This window comes from Hesperophylax consimilis, chromosome 19, assembly GCF_061612785.1.
Source record: "Hesperophylax consimilis isolate HC1 chromosome 19, BYU_Hcon_1.0, whole genome shotgun sequence".
In the NCBI taxonomy this organism is placed as follows: Eukaryota; Metazoa; Arthropoda; class Insecta; order Trichoptera; family Limnephilidae; genus Hesperophylax; species Hesperophylax consimilis.
Genome location: NC_142854.1, coordinates 14,539,891 through 14,559,665, shown reverse-complemented (window position 1 = coordinate 14,559,665; position 19,775 = coordinate 14,539,891). Strand labels below are relative to the sequence as shown.

The 19,775-nt window shown below is 36.9% G+C and overlaps 1 protein-coding gene across 2 annotated transcripts in view; it reads left to right on the top strand.

Moving 5' to 3' along the window:
- The window catches only part of N (neurogenic locus Notch protein), a 235,274-nt gene that overhangs the window by 181,336 nt on the left and 34,163 nt on the right, over positions 1-19,775 (top strand). Inside the window, exons 6-15 of one of the 2 annotated variants that reach the window (XM_089642870.1) lie at positions 10,717-10,879; positions 11,401-11,594; positions 12,697-12,852; positions 13,144-13,326; positions 14,830-14,944; positions 15,625-15,914; positions 16,115-16,253; positions 17,971-18,123; positions 18,591-18,811; positions 19,519-19,675. In XM_089642870.1, coding sequence (XP_089498996.1) covers positions 10,717-10,879; positions 11,401-11,594; positions 12,697-12,852; positions 13,144-13,326; positions 14,830-14,944; positions 15,625-15,914; positions 16,115-16,253; positions 17,971-18,123; positions 18,591-18,811; positions 19,519-19,675 — 1,771 coding nt within the window. Of the gene's footprint in view, positions 1-10,716; positions 10,880-11,400; positions 11,595-12,696; positions 12,853-13,125; positions 13,327-14,829; positions 14,945-15,624; positions 15,915-16,114; positions 16,254-17,970; positions 18,124-18,590; positions 18,812-19,518; positions 19,676-19,775 lie in introns of both variants that reach the window. The other variant, XM_089642869.1, reaches the window with a different exon arrangement.

The following is a 19,775-nucleotide window of genomic DNA, read 5'->3' as shown; positions in this document are numbered from 1 at the left end:
GGATGAGACCGGTGGAATTTTGCACACTTGACATTAAAAACAAGAGGAATTATCTACAACTAATTTCGAAAAACTCTGTGTAAAGTGTAAATAATTTGGCAGACCGTCCGGGAGGCACGACCATACAGGACCATCTTTAAAGACCAACTGAATTTGGATTGCCTGTATTGTTCTTTTTACTACAGTTTTATTTAAATATGTTGAGAATATTTAGCCCCAGGTTGGGCGCCAGTGTTAAGTCAGATGGCCGTTGCACCAGTCCACCGCAGCCTCTATAGAGTATAGTCTACATTAGACGAGCCTTACTACAGCGGTACCGGTAGATAATAGTAGAACCGCATAGAATACTAGTATTGGATAGTGCAGTTGTTGTGTTGTATATATCAAACTATAGAGTGGTGTAGATAGAATGGGAGAGGCATTTTGCACAATGGCGTGGCCACCGTCCAAACGTAGGGGGCTATTGCTAGAGATAAGTTTAAAAAATACATTTCAATACCGCAGAAGAGTCTCAACTACTCCCAACGGTCTGGAACCAGCGACCATGACATCCACAATTGGATTATGTTGTGAGACTTTATTTTTATTACTTTATTATTTTTTTGTCAGTTAGGTCAGGTTAGGTTCAGGCCCGCACGGGGGCATTTTTACAAAACCTTCAATATTTCAGTAACGGTGACGACTATAATAATAATGTAGAATAAAATAATTTACAAAGCCTATACCATTTCAGTCCATCGACTTTATTTTAGGTTAGGTTTGCACAAACAAAAGCTAATCTATTATAGTCCTCACCATGAATGAAATTTTATAGGCTTTATAAATGATTTTACACAAACAAAACCTAATAAATTATGGTCGTCGCCATGCCTGAAATGGTATAGGCTTTGTAGATGATTTTGCACAAACAAAAATTACTCTATTATAAATAGTCATCACCATGACTGAAATAATTTTGTACAAATAAAAACTACTCTATTATAAATAGACATCACCATGTCTCAAATGTAATAGGCTTTGTAAATGATTTTGCACAAACAAAAGCTACTCTATTATAAATAGTCGTCACCATGACTGAAATGTAATAGGCTTTGTAAATGATTTTGCACAAACAAAACCTCCTCTATTATAAATAGTCGTCACCATGACTGAAATGTAATAAATATGCTTTGTAAATGATTTTGCACAAACAAAAGCTACTCTATTATAAATAGTCGTCACCATGACTGAAATGTAATAGGCTTTGTAAATGATTTTGCACAAACAAAAGCTATTCCATTATAAATAGTCGTCACCATGACTGAAATGTAATAGGCTTTGTAAATGATTTTGCACAAACAAAAGCTACTCTATTATAAATAGTCGTCACCATGACTGAAATGTAATAGGCTTTGTAAATGATTTTGCACAAACAAAAGCTACTCCATTATAAATAGTCGTCACCATGACTGAAATGTAATAGGCTTTGTAAATGATTTTGCACAAACAAAAACTACTCTATTAATTAGTCATCACCATGACTGAAATGTTAAAGGCTTTTTAGGTAAATACGCCGCCCGGGGTCTGGCAGTTTATCGCCACGCCACTGAATAAATGTACAGATTATACAGCGAGGGTAATAATTTCCATCTTCACGATGTCGAAGTGACACTACTCTCTAGTTCCAGTTTACAGTTCCAGTTTCATGCAAACAAACCTCATGTTTCTATTACAGGCGAAATAACTATCGTTATTATTTATTGGTGGCAAATTATACTCCGCCTGTAAATCTTTTAGGTTGAGGCGTTTCAAATGTAACATTGTCATCAAATGGCCTATCTGCGCCATTTGTAAGGTTCCCGTTAAACGCCTTTTCTAGTTTCGTTTCAGCTTTTGTACAAATTGTAATCAGCAGGAAAGCACAAATGTCACGTTGTTATTATGCTTGTAAAATAAAACAGAACATAAATATAATGACGACGGGGCTAAGCTTAATAGTTCTTGTAATCCGGTACTTGTCGGCTACACCAAAACTAAACTACGAAAACCACATTAATTAAACTGATTATTAATACAGAACTACCAGCATTAAGACGTATACAGGGTGTTAGGGGACGTATTTGCCTAACTTATTTGGAGAAAAAATGTATATGAAATTTTGATCTCCGGTGACTTTTTATGTTTTTAATTTTTTTAAAACAATTGGCCACTCAGTAACCGTTGAGTAACCGCCAAACCCCCCACAGCGCCCTTGAGGTGGTTTTTCACGAAAACGGCGCTATTTAAATTGGCCAAATACTATTATTACTAGATGTCCGATACCTACTTATGTTCGATGTTTTTTGTTGAATAAAATAACATCAAAAAAGTCACCGGAGACAAAAAAATTTCATTAACATTTTTTACCACAATTAATGTCAGGAATCACTGGTTATAGTTAGTCAAGTACGTCCTCTAACACCCTGTATATTATTACAAGAAAGATTAAGAAAAATAAATCTAACCTAACCCAGCTAGTTACCTAACTTAACCAAACCCAACCTTACCTATTATTTTTATCATGTTTTGTTTTATCAGTTACATACGTAATCAATGGGTTATGATATACATTTCTACCAAAATTACTTTATTAATTGCTTTCGGCATTTTTGTTAAATTTTTTTTACCATAGGTCATTAACCATTACCCGTGATTATTCTAAATAACTATCGAAACTTAGTTTTTATTTGTGAGTTCCGCACAAGACACAAGAGTCCCAACTGCTCCCAACCGTCTGGAGCCAGTGAGACTATGGCATCCCCACGATCTGTTGTTAGCTTATGATTATCGTTGGATAATAACAGAGCTTGAATTTTAACTGAGATATTTGATGAATTGTTCCAAGCCTATGATACAACTGGCCCTTACTAACGACACTAGTCGATGTCAACTGTCAAGTGTAATTGTTGTGTTCGATCATGTCGACTAATCACCAATATTTTTGATTAAGGCGATGCCATACGTAGTAATGCAAAATCATGCGTTTTTGGTTTGAAAATTTGGTCACCTAGAAATTTTTCAGATGCTTTAATTAAATACTGCGAGTAGAATACATCTTGGCCTTTGAAATAATCGAGTATTTTTTAGATAAGTCTTTTTATAAGCCCAGAAAAAAAATGTAAAAGCTTATGAAAACTGCTTTAAAGTTCAAAATCTCCTACTTACGAACCCATTTTCGGTTATGATTATATTGTATAATGTGGCAAATTAAGTTATTTATAAAATGATCGAAAAAAATTAAATATTTATGCCTGAACGAACATCCACAAAATAAAATAAAAGGCACTTTTTGGCCATGTTTTTTCTTGCATAAATCAAAACAGGCGGATGGTGTTAAGCGGGAATTTAAACCTTATTGCCATCTACGTAAGGGTTGTTATTGATAGCGGCTCAAATTGAAATATTACACGACGTAGTGCATCGCCTTAATGAATTATCGTTATCGATGTTGGCTTTCACGCTAGGGACTCTGGATACATAGGACTTGCGTTTACGGGAAAAGCTGTAATAAACACGTCATCAACATCATCTTCAACATCATCATCATCATCATTGGAGAGAGATGTCAGCGGTGATGATGGCCCATGTGTTGTGTTGTGTTGTATTGGCAGTGGACAAAAGACGACCCGTCATTAAGACGGGAACTGTCGGACAGTGTCGGCTCATCAACGCTAATTTATTTTTTCAAAGGGAAATACTCCGGTTATGGGCATAAATTGGTAGTATTTATTATTATTTTTTTTAATTATAGCCGAGAAATTTGAATAACAGGTATTTTACAAAACTGTTTATGTCACTGGGCGAAAGGGACAACTGGACCACAGACTGATTAAATGTTTTCTCCTCCAATACCGAACCGATTTTTAAGATTTTTTTTTACCAACAGTATTAGAAAAAAATATTCCACGTCCGTATGTTTTCCGTTTTTTTTCATACATTGTCAAATTGGTGTACTGAACGTCTGTTGATAGCGTTCAAACTAGGCAATTTTAAGGATTTTTAGAAAGTCCTAACTCCTATAAGAAGTAACTTATCAAAAAGGAAAACGTAGAGACATATCAGGGGTTGATATCTATCTATCTATCTGTATAAATAAAAATGTAAATGTTCATTTGTTCAAAATCTTAAATCTCCGAAAATTCTTCACCGATTGCTTTGAAATTTTGACACAACGTAGCATTCGAATACGCGTGTGTTTTAGTATACCTATATTATATAGATGTCACAAAATGCTTTTTTGAAAAACTGCGCCATCTGTTGGACGTAAAACAAAACGCGCTATTATTTCTCTATCTGCACAGAAAGACTGCGCCAAAGCAACGCGTGGCATCAAAATCCTGAGAGGAAATAAGGAAATACGTTTTGTATGGATATACTACACTTTTGGAGCAAACAATTAAATGGCTTGTCCATTACCAGTGCCTACTCCTCTGAACTTGAGCGGCCGGTTTATCACATTATAATCTGACAGAGGCCCTTTGTTCTAATCTGCGAGGGCTTTCCATTCATCACCTTCTTCATCACCCCGAGACTCACAGACCCTCAGTTCCTCTCTCCCTTTCCGCTCCCGTCTTCCTTCCCGGGCCCTCGCATGAAAGCCAACTCCGTATTTTACATAGAATTAAAAACAATGGTTATTATTAAAACAAAAAAATATTCTTTAGATAAATTGAAGATTTTCCTATCGTTTCGCTTGAGTAGAATACGAATAAAAAAATAAATTACTCAATAAAAAATATAAATGTAAACTACAAAATAAAATATCTTTTCAATAGAAATGTATGAACGCGTAAAGGAAACAACTTTTAAAAAATACAGTATTTTAGCTAAGATTATCTGTGACAGTTTCACTTGATTAACTTTTTTGCTTTCTTATAAAATTACATATTTACAAAATAAATAAAAACCGCTTTTGTGCTTGAAATCGAACTTGTTTAGACTCCGTTTGTCAAGCGATTTTAATGCCTGTTACCTACGATATAAGGAATACCAAGAATATACACAAATTTGGCTTGTAGCTTCCTCTTAAGAATCTATTGGAACCGGTCTAAGCTTCGACGCATTGTAACACACAAAAACAGCTGAGTTCATTGTGATCGGTTGTATTAATTTTGACAAAAAAAAAACAAATTTCCGACTTAAGTTTACTGGATAACGAAAGCTCAAATCCAAAAAAAGTCATACTTCAAAATCGACTCCGAATTTCCTGTAGTTTTAGTCGTTTCCAGTTTTTATTACATCTTTGTTTTCTGTATCTGTTTGTACATAATTAGACAGAGCCTAGGAAGTAATATTTGTACAGCGCCCTTGAGGTGATTTTCACTAAAAACTGCGCTATGTAAACATCCAATTATTATTATTTTTATTGCTACTTGAGTTTCCGGACACCGTGTACGTCGTGTAATGTGTGGCAAAGATTGTCTGGTAATTGTTCGTATCTGGCGACAGAACCTGCCGACCAGATGTGTGGGAACGCTTTTTTTGGGGTTCCCGGTTATTGTGGGGATTGCAGGGTCACCATAAATTCATAATAATAATATACGAATATTTTTATACTCACTTTTCAGGCTATATAATCACTTGACGAGCATTACGTCGATTCAATGCAAGATTGCTTATTGTAGTTAGAAATTTGATAGCCCACTAATATTAGATACTGCGGTAAAACCAAGGTAGAAAAGGTACTAAAAGCACACATATTTTTATAAACGAACATTTACATTTTTATTTATATAGATTAAAATGTTAAAAAAAATGCCATGGCCAATAATCGAACCCCGATCCACTTCTTAGAAGGCAATCATGTTGACTTATTACAATCTTCTATTCTTCTATCTTCGTGTCACCTGTTCCTATACTTCATTTTACTTAACTTAACTTCACTCTATTTTTGTAATATTTATATTTTCTGTAATACCTGCATCAACTGTAAAGCGCCCCTGAGGTGATATCTCACAAAAGCGGCGCTATACAAATTATCCAATAATAAATAAATAAATAAACACCAATTATTGTAAGAACGGCAGCATAAATTAATTATTTATTTATCTTCTGAAAATAATAAGAATTGCGTATTTTTGAATTTTGGAATGTGATATACTCACATCACATCGCAACCGAAATTATACTTATAAATATTTTTTTTTGTATTTTGGTCACCCTAATGTAAAAATAAACAATATTGAGAGTATCTGGATATGAAATGTGTTTACATTCACATGTTATGAGAAACATTTCTTCATTAATTTTAGAAGTAAAACATCGAATAACAGCAGAGTGGGGATGACTTTAGCTAGTGATGTATGGTCTATGGTGACATGGAACTGGCAAAAGATGAAACTACATTGAATGGTGTATAATTTTTTAAATGTGAATACCGCATGATACTCCCAATTGTCCAGAGCCAGACAGACTATGTCATCCCAAATTGGGATATATTGTGAGAAACTAACAAACAAAAATTCTTTTAATAATAATAACAATATTTGGCCAATTTGCATAGCGCCGTTTTCGTGAAAAATCAGCTCAAGGGCGCTGTACAAATATATTTATTAAATAGTAAATTACTAGGATTCATAATAACTAGTGACTTACTTTTAAGACTTATTTCTAGTGACGTATGACTAAGGCTCCTAACTAGTGACTTACGACTAAGGCCTGTAAGTACTGTCTTAATGATATATACACGGTGTCCGGAAACTCGTAGTACAAGCGGGAAACTGGAGAATCTACACCACATGGGGAACCCAAATAAACATAAAGTTTTTTGATTTGAGCATTTTCACAAAAAAAAAAAAACCAAAAAAAAATATTTTTCAGCTATTTTAGGGTTAAAGTTTTTTCTGGTGTTTAGGGTTGAACAACAGATGTTTTAACCCTGCAGAGCAGCAATATTTTATGATTACACCGGATTAAATGAAGGGTGATTTCAAAATAATGCTTCAAATCCGAGTTTCTTCATTTGTTTCACTTTCAAATAGTTTTAATTATTTGGGTACTTTGATCTTCAGTAATAATTTATAAGAATTTGATTAAAAAAAAAAAAAAAAACCAACTTCTAACTCGATTTACTCGATAACGAAAGCTCAAATCAAAAAAATATATACTACAAAATCGATTCCAAATGTGATGTAGATTCACCAGTTTCCCGCTTGTACTACGAGTTTCCGGACACCCTGTATATTTACATATGTAGAGACTTATAACTAACATACAGTGGGTGGCCAAATTATTATACTCAAAACTATTTATTTGTATTTTGTCAGTTTGTTATGAAATAACAAACAATATATACAATATATACTAGTATATATTGTTTTAATACTAGTAAGTGTATTTAGGAATACAAATTAAACATGTGTAGATAAGTTGAATAGTCTATTAAAAGAGAAATACATATTATTCAGTATTTGGTTACTCCGCCTTTAGCTTCTATGACGGCTTGAACGCGGCGTGGCATGCTTTCAATGCATGATATGGCTACTTCTTGGAGTTTTGGAGTGTTGTGCCATACTCTAATGATATTCTCAATCAGTTCTCTTTTGTTTGTTATAATTTTATCCCTTGAAATTTCAGTTTTCAGGACTGCCCACACATTTTCTATAGGATTCAAGTCGGGCGAGTTTCCAGGCCAGTTCAGGGTATTAATCTGTTTGTTTTTTAGGTATTCTGTGATAGATTTGGCTTTATGACAGGGAGCAGAGTCTTGCATAAATATAAAATTCCTATTAGGGAACCATTCTGCTACCTGTGGGATCAGTTTTTCCTCCAGAACTTTCTTATACTGATCCTGACGCATAGTTCCTTGGACGATGTACAGCCTTCCAGTCCCTTTACTGCTGATGACGGACCATATCATCACTGAAGCAGGATGCTTTACACGTTCCACAATGCAGTCTTCATTGAATTTTTCATGCGTCTTTCGCCGAACAAACTCAGTTTTATCTTGGAGAATCTGTATTGACGACTCGTCCGAGAAACAAACCTGCAAGAAATTGTTTTTGTATAAATGTGTAAAAAACGATACTCTAACCATGTGTATTCTTGTATTAGGGTTATTCAAACCTTGCTCCAGTCTTCCTGTGTCCAGTGTCGATGCTCCTTGGCCCAGGCCAGACGTTTGGCCTTCATGGCTGGAGTGAGTTTTGGTTTTTTTAGTGGCCGACAACATTTCAGTCCCATTTCTACAAATCTTCGCCTGAGAGTCCGCTCTGATATTTGTACTCCATTATCATTAAGAATTTGTTTTATGATGAGCCGTGGCTTTCGACGGTTTTCAAGTGTAATGCGACGTATTTCTCGCTCAGTTCGAGGTGTTGTAATGCGTTTTCGCCCGCATTTACCGACTCGATCCTCCTTGATCGGTATTTCGGCGTCCAATTTTTGCTTGATATTACGCACACTGGACTGTGATACATCACACAAATCAGCAATTTGACGCTGGGTATATTGACAATGCCGTAACATTGTCGAAATCTGTGTTTTTTTCCTTGGTGTGAGGTCAGCACACTTCCCCATATCTGTTAATAAACATTTTTAGGTTAGGTCGGTTGACAACCAATAAAAAAACAAAAAAAAACAAAAACTAACTAAAACATGATCACAATGTATTGATCGAGTACTAGAATAATTCTAAATGTAAAAAATCGAACACTTACTGAATAATAAGTCGATAACACTGAAGCCAAGATTTTTTTCGAAGACTTCTCACAAGCCAGCACAGTAAAATTTTCGACATGTACTGATACTAGCAGCCGCCATTTTGATAAAAAAAACATTTATGTGTTGCCACACTGATGAAAGTGTTGCCAGATATAGTGGCTAATCAGTAAATTGAAAAATCATAACATTTTTCCAATAATAAATTAATTATAGCCACCACTTTCACAGATAGCGACGTTTTTTTGTTTGAGTATAATAATTTGGCCACCCACTGTACATACATTTGAAAATACTTCAATAAATACTGTTTCTAATTTTACTAGCGTTAATTTTAGGATGTTCTATAATATTAGGGTGTTTCATAATTGATTTTAGAACACGGGAGAACGCGCCCAATGGGTTAGCTGGATTTATAGAAAAGTATACATATACAGGGTGTATCGGCACGTACCCGACAAACTTTAACCAGCTATTCCTTAGCATATTTGGAGTAAAAAATCTTATGTGCACTTTGCTGTCCGGTAACGTTTTTTTTTAATAAAAAAAATATTATTCATATTTTCACCACATGTCACCACTGTTTTACCATTTGACAAAGTTTGAAAACCCATCTGGCAAATATTTTATTCGAATTCCGTTGAATAATGCACGTGTGTACCTATATTGGCGCACGTTTACAGTCACAACGAAATAGCACGGCACCATTCGTTTCATTTTTAACTATTATTATTTAGTGTGTGCGAAAGAGCGAATACGCTTTTTGACATACTTGCTTATAACAGCTGTTGAACACGAAACGCAATGCTAATGACAGTGATGTAGTGTGGAAATTTTAAATTTTTTTGTTTTTAATTGAAAAAAAAATGCTACCGGACAGCAAAGTGCCCATAACATTTTTTACTCCAAATGTGCTAAGGAATAGCTGGTTAAAGTTTGTCGGGTTAGTGCCGATACACCCTGTATATCTTAAATGAATGAATGAATGAAATTAATCGTCGACCTTTAACGCACTTAGATGATTTATCTGCCAACAACTAAACCGGTTAACATGTTCCCACGGATTTTGTCCATTGGTAGGTAGCAGTCCACAATGGAGTGCTGGTACCTACCCTGATGTATGGAAGTGAGGCTGGCAGAGAATGGATGAAAGTAGATTGAATGCTGTTGAAATGAGATCCCTGAGGCGTATGTGTGGTAAAACCATGTATGATCGTGTGAGAAATGTGGAGATCCGCAAAGAGTGCAAGGCTGATGTAAGCGTAATGAGTAAGATTAAGAAAGGGACGCTTAGATGGTTTGGGCATGTAGAGTGAATGAGCAAAAGAGTGTTAGGAGGATATATGATGCAAATGCATGGTAGCAGGAGTCGGGGACGACCGAGGAAATCATGGCACGATCAAGTGAATCAGATACTCGAGTCGGGCCATGTCAAGAGTCAGAATAATAGAAGAGTATGTTTGAGATGATGTATGAATGTGAATGAGGTAAGAAGTGTGCCAAGACCGAGTGGATTGGCTGTCCGTCCTCTCTGCCTACCCCTGCGGAGAAACGGCGTGATTGTTAATTAGTTAGCATGAGTAGTTGTTATATCTATGCGTATATATGTAAGTACTGTATGTCTTCATCTTGGGTGATTATTATATATTTTCTGTTATTTTTATGCATGTGTAAAATTATTAACCTTAAGGTGATCGCACACATATCACCCTGGCACCAGATCAGCATCGCCTCACCTCAAGCCTTTCCGTATTCTTTGTATGAATCATCGCCTTGGGACAAGCTAGTGAATGGCATGCGGTGCGTGATCAACTCGCAGTCACGGTGCTTATGTCGTGCTAGGTGACGGTTTAAGCCCAACGAGCTGTCGCCCAGCCGTACTAACACATCTGGTGATGTGCCTGCGTCGCATTGACGGAGAGGAGATTCTGATCTGATGCTGAGCTGATGTGCGTGCGATAACCTTTAGTCCTAGTCAATGTTAATAATTGGATTGTAAAACAATCATAATATAAATAATAATTTTGTTTGTTTTACCAGGCTACCAAGGCAAGGACTGCGGCGAGAATATAGACGACTGCCCCGGCAACCTGTGTCAGAATGGCGCCACCTGCATTGATGGCGTCAACAAATACCACTGCCGATGCCCTCCCACCTTCTCCGGGGAGCTGTGCGAATCGGATCTGGACGAATGCTCCCTCAGGTACGGTCAAACCATATTACTTTATGATTAGTGACACAACTATATTAGCAGAGGTAAGAATGTATCGGTTTACTGCTTTAGAAAGGAGATTATTAATAATATTTAATGAGCAGGCCGCGTTCTGCTAATGCGCTCATATCTCATAACTGTAATTGTGTTGATTTGAGATTTCACAACCAAAAGTATTACAGTGATTTGCACTACCTTCTTCTTTAGCCAACGTTTCGGACAGCATTACAATGTCCATCATCAGGGCAGATGTATAAATGTTTACAACTTTTTGGCGTCAGAGCCGGCCCTGAACCAAAGGGCGCCTGGTGCTAGTAAAAACCTCTAGGGTGCTGTATTAGGTGTCAGGTATTATCACCGCCTTGGCTCCTTGGCGCCTTGGAAAGTCAGCACCCGGTGCGAACTGCTCCAATTGCGCCTGCACAGAGCCTGGAATCTTTAATTTTGATTATTAAAACGTGTGGCCACTAAACAATTACATCACTAATGTTATGTTTGTTTCTTTCCCTTAGGCCGATGGTATGCCAGAATGGCGCCACATGCACCAACACTATGGGCGGCTACTCCTGCATCTGCGTAAACGGCTGGACGGGCCCCGACTGCTCCGTGAACATCGACGACTGCGCCGGGGCTGCCTGTTTCAATGGGGCCACTTGCATTGACCGGGTCGGCTCATTCTACTGCAGATGCACTCCCGGAAAGACAGGTAAGAATACCAACCTAACCTAAACTAATGTGTCTTGCAATCAGCAGTTCAAAACGGTAGATACACCAGTTTTCCGCTTGTACTACGAGGTTCCGGACACCGTGTATACCAGTATACAGGGTGTAGCGGCACGTATCCGACAAACTTTATCCAGCTATTCCTTAGCACATTTGGAGTAAAAAATGTTATGGGCACTTTACTGTCCGGTATCATTTTTTTTTAATAAAAAAATTATTATTCATATTTTCACCACATGTCACCAATGTTTTCTCCTTTGTCAAAGTTTGAAAATCCGTCTGGCAATATTTTGTTCGAGTTTCGTTGAATAATGTACGTACGTACCTACGTTTGCGCGCTTTTACAATCACAACGAAATGGCACGGCACCATTCGTCTCATTTTTGACTATTATTATTTAGTGTGTACGAAAGAGCGAGGACACTTTTTGACACACTTGCTAATAACAGCTGTTTAACACGAAAAACAATTCAAATGACAGTGACGGAGTGTGGATTTTTTTATTTATTTTTTGTTTTTAATGGAAAAAAAAATGTTACCGGACAGCAAAGCGCCCATAACTTTTTTTACTCCAAATGTGCTGAGGAATAGCTGGTTAAAGTTTGTCGGGTACTTGCCGATACACCCTGTATATCAATTGCTTGCATTCTGTGCAAACGAGAGCGGTCTGTCTGATTGAAAACCTTATGTTAACAGACCGATTTCCATCTCTGATGCTCAGACTTACGTACGTTTGTTGAGTCTGTTTTACAGGTATTTCAACGGCCTGCTTGAAGGAGCTAGCAACATTGACACTTTGCCTTCGGTGCATATGTGTGAAACTCGAGAGACATAAGGGACACCCATTCACAGCCGATGTTGTCTTTATGAGAATGGGTCATTTCTTCAAATCGTTTTTGTGTAAATCTTCAAGACCCTCATTAACCAATCTCTTCCTTTAGGTAGAAATTATAGTTATTATAGTCTGTGCACCATAGTCAGAGGTGCTGTTGTGAGGTGTCACACAGAAAATAATAATAATCTGCATTTGGCGAGAGTGGACTAAGCATTACTTGCACATTTTTTACTGTTTTTTTTATTTCCAGGTTTGCTGTGCCACCTGGAAGACGCATGCACGTCCAACCCGTGCCACGCGGACGCAATGTGCGACACGAGCCCCATCAACGGCTCCTACACATGTTCGTGCGCAGGCGGGTACAAGGGGATTGACTGCTCTGAGGACATCAACGAGTGCGAACAAGGTACTAATTTACTTTTTTACTTAGTGTTCCCTTTTCTCCCTTCCAAACAAATGCTTAGAAAATCTTCCTGTAAGCAAGGGCCCCTTTTGTTTTGCTCCGACCGTTAACCAGCTGTCTATTTCTTAGAAATCTTCCTGTTATTAGGATCGTCCTGCGAACGCGAGGGCATCTAATAATATTCCTTATTTACAAATTTTGCATTAAAATTCCATTTGTTTTGTTCCACCCTTTTCCACCGGCTATCCCTATAATAGATTTGGACTGATGGTTTAGAAATCTTCCTGTTTTCAGGGTCACCCTGTGAGCACGATGGTATCTGCGTCAACACCCCGGGTAGCTTTGTGTGCAACTGCACGCAGGGCTTCACGGGCCCGCGCTGCGAGACCAACGTCAACGAGTGCGAGAGCCACCCCTGCCAGAACGACGGCAGCTGTTTGGACGACCCTGGCACCTTCAGATGTGTCTGCATGCCTGGTAATTATGATCTTATATATGTATATATTTATCCGCAAACATTATTCAACCTCTTGAATGACAGTATCTCAGTATATCTAGCTATTCTGGGGAAACTACATGTTCACGGTTTGTTCAAGAAACCAGCATATTTGCTACTGATAACACACTCTTCTGAATGATTGCCAACAGATCAGGAAGAAGTAACTATTTTCTAGCTTAGCGTATAGTATTCTATGCAGTTTTATTTAGTTTTAGAAAGGAACCAGCATATTTGCTACTGATAACACACTCTTCTGAATGATTGCCAACAGATCAGGAAGAAGTAACTATTTTCTAGCTTAGCGTATAGTATTCTATGCAGTTTTATTTAGTTTTAGAAAGGAACCAGCGTATTTGCTACTGATAACACACTCTTCTGAATGATTGCCAACAGATCAGGAAGAAGTAACTATTTTCTAGCTTAGCGTATAGTATTCTATGCAGTTTTATTTAGTTTTAGAAAGGAACCAGCATATTTGCTACTGATAACACACTCTTCTGAATGATTGCCAACAGATCAGGAAGAAGTAACTATTTTCCCAGTGATTTGCAACAATACTAATATAATTACTATGCAGCGTGGGATCTATTGTTATATATTTTCTTTGTCTGAAGTTTATCACTAATATTATCTTATATAAATCATTCTCCGTGGGAAATTAAAGCATGATTGATTACGTGCATCCGTGAATAACATTATGAATGAAAGTTACTTTTTATTTTGCATTGTACGCAATTTGTTTGACTCCAATAATGTAATTATACTTGAAATTAATATTCTATTATTTCGGATATCTTACGAGAAATTTTACTGATTTTAACCCAATAAAGCAAGAAACTTCAATAAATAAACTGACATTTTTATTTTTGTCTTTGACTAACCCAGTAGAGGTAAAGGCAAAATGAAATATGGTCGACACTGCAATTGCAGTGTATCACAACGTGCGTGGGCAAGATTCTTCAACACTGCAAATGCAGGGCTCCGACCCCAAGGGTTTACAGTTATTCTCGCTTAATTGTCATATTATTAAATTCGCTTTAGACCTCCAACTGACATCCAACTCTCCCAACGCTCTAACTAAAACTACCGATTCCGGTCTATGTGCACCGCTTATCGCGTTCTAATAATGGAACAAGTATCGACAAGATTTTAGTATGCAGTAGCGCCTCCAATTGTAGCTCTATGAATGTTTGCCATATTTAAAAATAAAAAGCAAATACGAGTATGATTTCCGATTTTCTCAGCCAAAAGTAATATTTTTTTTATTTATTACACTAAAAATAGATCCACTTCAAGTGGTTTAATATAAACATGGTACATTTTAACATTTTAATTTACATTGCTTGTGATTAATTTATGGGTTATTATGCGGTATTGTGCTTTTTCCTTTTTCAGCCAACTTTTCGGACAGCGTTACAGTGTCGTGTAGTGCAAAATTAGATATTTTTCTTGTTTTATAACGATGTTGACTTTTTGTTCAGGTTTCACCGGTACCCAGTGCGAGATCGACATTGACGAGTGCGCCAGTACTCCCTGTCTCAACGGAGGAATCTGCAATGATCTCATCAACACCTTCCGCTGCAACTGCGCTATAGGGTAAGTTAATACTGTTTCTTTACCAACATAATATACAACAAATTCAATTACAGATGCTCCTATTTTAACAAACAGATTGCAATCTTTAAAACATAGATTGCAGATGGGATTGGTGGTCATCCTACAGGTATCCCAAGCACCACGTATAGAGGGCATCTATCAGCTTCCTTTCGCTGGCTCTAAGTGTCCATCTTTCCACGCCATACAGAAATACTGGGAAAATCAGTGCCATAATTAGTCTCATCTCGGGGGTCTTCGTTATGCCGCTGTCACTCTATATCTTTCAACCAACGAACCAGCGCCATTGATCGCTTTATAATATTTATTTTCTTTTACTTTATCTGCCCAAAATCTTACATTATGTTGTTTACACTTTATACAAAATAACTATAATGTATTGGTCACCATGAAATGTAGTATGGTGATTCAATATACGTATCAATGTCAATTAAATACCATTTATTTCTAAGGTAGTGTTTCTAAATTTCATATAGACCGTGACCTTCCTCTTGTTTGGAAGTTTAAGTATGCAAAATTTCAATTAATAAAATTAATAAAACTGTAGATTTGTGTAAAAAACAAAATTAGTTAAATAAAACTGTCGATTTGTATTAAAAACAAAGCCACACACTCTTCTTAGTATATGTATATAGATATTATAATAATATTTTGTTTTGCAGCTTCTCGGGTTCCCGCTGTCAGGACAACATAGACGACTGCGTATCGAACCCGTGCCGCAACCAGGGCGTGTGCCACGACTCTATTGCCGGCTACTCGTGCGAGTGTCCGCTGGGCTACACGGGCATGTCTTGCGAGACCAACATCAACGACTGCCAGTCCTCGCCGTGCCACCGCGGCGAGTGCATCGACGGCCAGAACAGCTTCACGTGCAACTGTCATCCCGGCTTCACAGGGCTGCTGTGCCAGACACAGATCAATGAGTGTGATTCTAATCCTTGCCAGTTTGGAGGTGAGTTCTATATCATTCAATTTACGCTTTTGACTGACTGACAGAAATATGTTGTTGGTATTTTAGTGATTTATGATGGTTTAGCCCATCAGCTATTTTGAGATTTTGTGAATATGGGATACTTGCGTATCCCCTTACTTCTTAAAAAGTCTGCTTCCTTTGAAAACCTGTATAATCTAATGATTTTTTCTCTTCCATAGGCCATTGCGAGGACCTGATCGATGGCTATCAGTGCCGATGCAAGCCTGGAACTTCGGGGCCCAACTGTGAGATCAACGTCAACGAATGCCACTCCAACCCTTGCAGAAACGGGGCTAGATGCATCGACGGAATTAACAGGTAACATCCCAAAATCACATCATTTAATTCAATGACTTACTTATTTCAAATATATTAACCGTACATAAGTGATAGAAAGAAAGGAGATGGACCATAAACCAATATTAGTAAGAAACCAAAGTGTCGTCAACATCGTTTACCCGTACTGCTGCAAATCGCATCTACGCACGGGGGTGCTCCGCATTTTTTCTACCTAGACACAGAATGCATAACATTCATTGAATAGCAGCTTTGATTGTCCGTGCAGTTTGGTTGTAGCTCAGCATGAGTCAGCACTTTTACGTTCCATATCTCCCTTTGTTTCTATTATCTATGATCCCAACTAATGTTTGAAGGAAATTTTTAATAAATAATGTTTTTAACTTGTTATTTTTATTACTTTCACGCAGCGATTATAGGGTGTAAGTCAGGAACAATGGTTTTTTGATATTGTATTTTGTGTGTTATATAAATTTTGCATCCTATGGTTTTTTTTTCATAAATTAGTCATTTATAGCAATAGTTATAGTGTTAATAATTTCAATTGTAAGAACGATAAATTTTTCTTTGCTCTGTGAATTTTAAACTTATTATTAAATATTCAAAATGATTTTGATACTATAACAAAAAAGTGGTATAAAAATCAATTAGCTCGTAGTTTTGGTATGTTTATTGCATTTTAGAGAGATAAATTGGCAATACTTAATTTTATAATATGTAGACCTAAGAATCAAATATGGCTATGTGACAAATACATATTGAAAAAAAATGGTGGAAAGAAATCGCGATATGAATATGGTCTTTCGACCATAAAAATATGATAAATTCGTCAAAATCAAAATCAAAAATCTAAGTGGCACATGACTCCATTTATGTGGAAATGTTTTTTTTTTTAAATAACCAATATTATTAGTTATAAGTCCTTAGTTTGTAAGTCACTAGTTATGAATAAGTCTTAGATGTAAGGCACTAGTTATCATTATAAATCTTAGTTTTAAGTCAGTTATATTAATTTTATTATATACTAGCTTCAGCCTTATGTATATTATTAATTTTATTATATACTAGTTATATTAATTTTATTATATTCTAGTTATATTAATTTTATTATATACTAGTTATATTAATTTTATTATATACTAGTTATATTAATTTTATTATATACTAGCTTCAGCCACGCGTTGCTGCGGCTCAGTCTGTCTGTGCAGATAGAGAAAAAATAGCGCGTTTTGCTTTTACATCCAACAGATGGCGCTTAAATTTTTTTTTCATGTTTTTACCTATTACAGGTGATACTATAGGTATATAAAAACACATGCATATTCGAATGCAACGTTGTGTCAAAATTTCAAAGCAATTGGTGAAGAACTTTTGGAGATTTAAGATTTTGAACAAATGAACTTTAAATTTTTTATTTATATACATATATTTGTAAAACAACCCTGACTGACATGATTTGTCATAAAAACAGCGCTATACAAATCAGCCAAATATTATCATCATCATTACAATAAATCTTTGGTATTACCAACATTTTTTTCATAATCGATCGAATTTAAGAGCAGTAAAAATGGGTTTGGAGTATAATAAAAAATAAAATTACTGTCAGTTTTCATTTTTTGTTTTCCATTGTCGATATTTATAATACTGCGCATGTTTGTGTGTGTGTAGTGTTGTGTGAGTGTGTTGCTACCCCAACTGTCAGCTGTTCAGTGTGTTAACCGTGTTTGTATCGTAGGTACACGTGTGAGTGCATCCCTGGCTTTACTGGCCTTCACTGCGAGTCCAACATCAACGAGTGCCTGTCAAGTCCTTGCGCCAACGGGGGCGCGTGTGTGGACCTCATCAACGGCTTCCGCTGTGACTGTCCGAGAGGGTACTATGATGCCAGGTACGGATCTGCACTTCTGTCCTAACCTAACTAACACTAGCTTAACACATTGACAGAGCCGAAAAAACGTATGTTATGAATTCGATGAAAATCATCAATAATAATGTTAATCTTGGGTTTGACACTATCAAGTATAGAAGTGTCCGCGTTATACAAAATAGATAGACTGCATACTACTGCAATAAAAAACTTCTCTTCATTGTGTCTGTCATCTGTCTGAATCACATTCCTGACTAAAAGTCATATACGTATGTACGTTGTGTGGCTGTCACATATTTGATCCATCGGCTACTATCCCCATAAGCGGCTGTTGCATATATAATCCATGAAGTTTCACTCTAACACATAATAAGTTGTGTCATGTGCCACCTGGTGGGATAGATTATATTGAAAAGGCCATCATTAATAAGTCGGCTATGTCGATGTTAATAATTTGAATCTAATTTCGTCTACCCTCTTCATTCCAGATGCCTCTCGGACGTGGATGAATGTGCGTCCAATCCATGCCTGCATGGCGGTAAGTGCGAAGACGGCGTGAATCAGTTCATCTGCCATTGCCTGCCGGGCTACGGGGGCAAGCGTTGCGAGGCGGACATCGATGAGTGCGGCTCCAACCCGTGCCAGCACGGTGGCAACTGCATCGACCGCCTCAATGCGTACAAGTGCGACTGCGTACTGGGATATATTGGTAAATAAAAAAATTAATTAGTAGATAGATTATAAACGTGCAAGGTGGACATTGAAAAAGTGATAAGTCATTGAAAGCTATGACAAAAAACTAATATAAACCTTACCTACGTAACCTAGTTTTTGTTTCATCACTTTTCATGACTTTATATCACTTTTTAAAGGTGTGTCAAATTGTCATTTTGATGAGTTATCCCACCACCGAATGCTGGGCTCGTGGAACAGTAAATTCTTTATGCTTATTGACAAGTTTTATGAACTTACAGTTGTATCAGCATTTTATTTTAAAACCGGTTCTTTTCATCGATTAATTTGATAAAACAAATTATTACCCCCGCTGTGAGAACTTAACTCAATCCATCCAACCGATTTTTTGACCTTTTCTTTATGAATATCAAAGATATTGACCGGTCGGTGGCCGAGTTGATATAGCGTTTGGATTCCACCCAGGCGTAGTGTGTTCAATTCCTCGGCTGGCTAAGTCCTCCATCACACCACAAGCAACATTTTCCACTTACTGTGGTGGTAGTAGGAGATTTTCAAATATTTTCAGGTTATTCGTAACCCGGGAATGTTTGTCTTTCTTTTTAAAAAAAAAAATATATATTTTTGTTTTTTTTAGATTATAGCTCCTTTAATTGGATGTTTCTTTACATTTTTTCTAAGAGGAAAGTAACCCACATCTAAATATGACAATAATTCTTACAGGAATCAACTGCGAGACCAACATTGACGACTGCATACAAAATCCGTGCTTGCACGGAGGCTCCTGCATAGACCTGGTGCACGACTACAAGTGCGTGTGCGTATTACCGCACACGGGACGCAACTGCAAGGATACACTGGACCCATGCGCACCCAACAAGTAAGCTGATATTATAAATAAATATTAGTTCCCGCGCCCCCACGAACAATTGATTGGATAACCAACACCTCTGTCATAGGTCACCCTAAGTAGCAAGCTA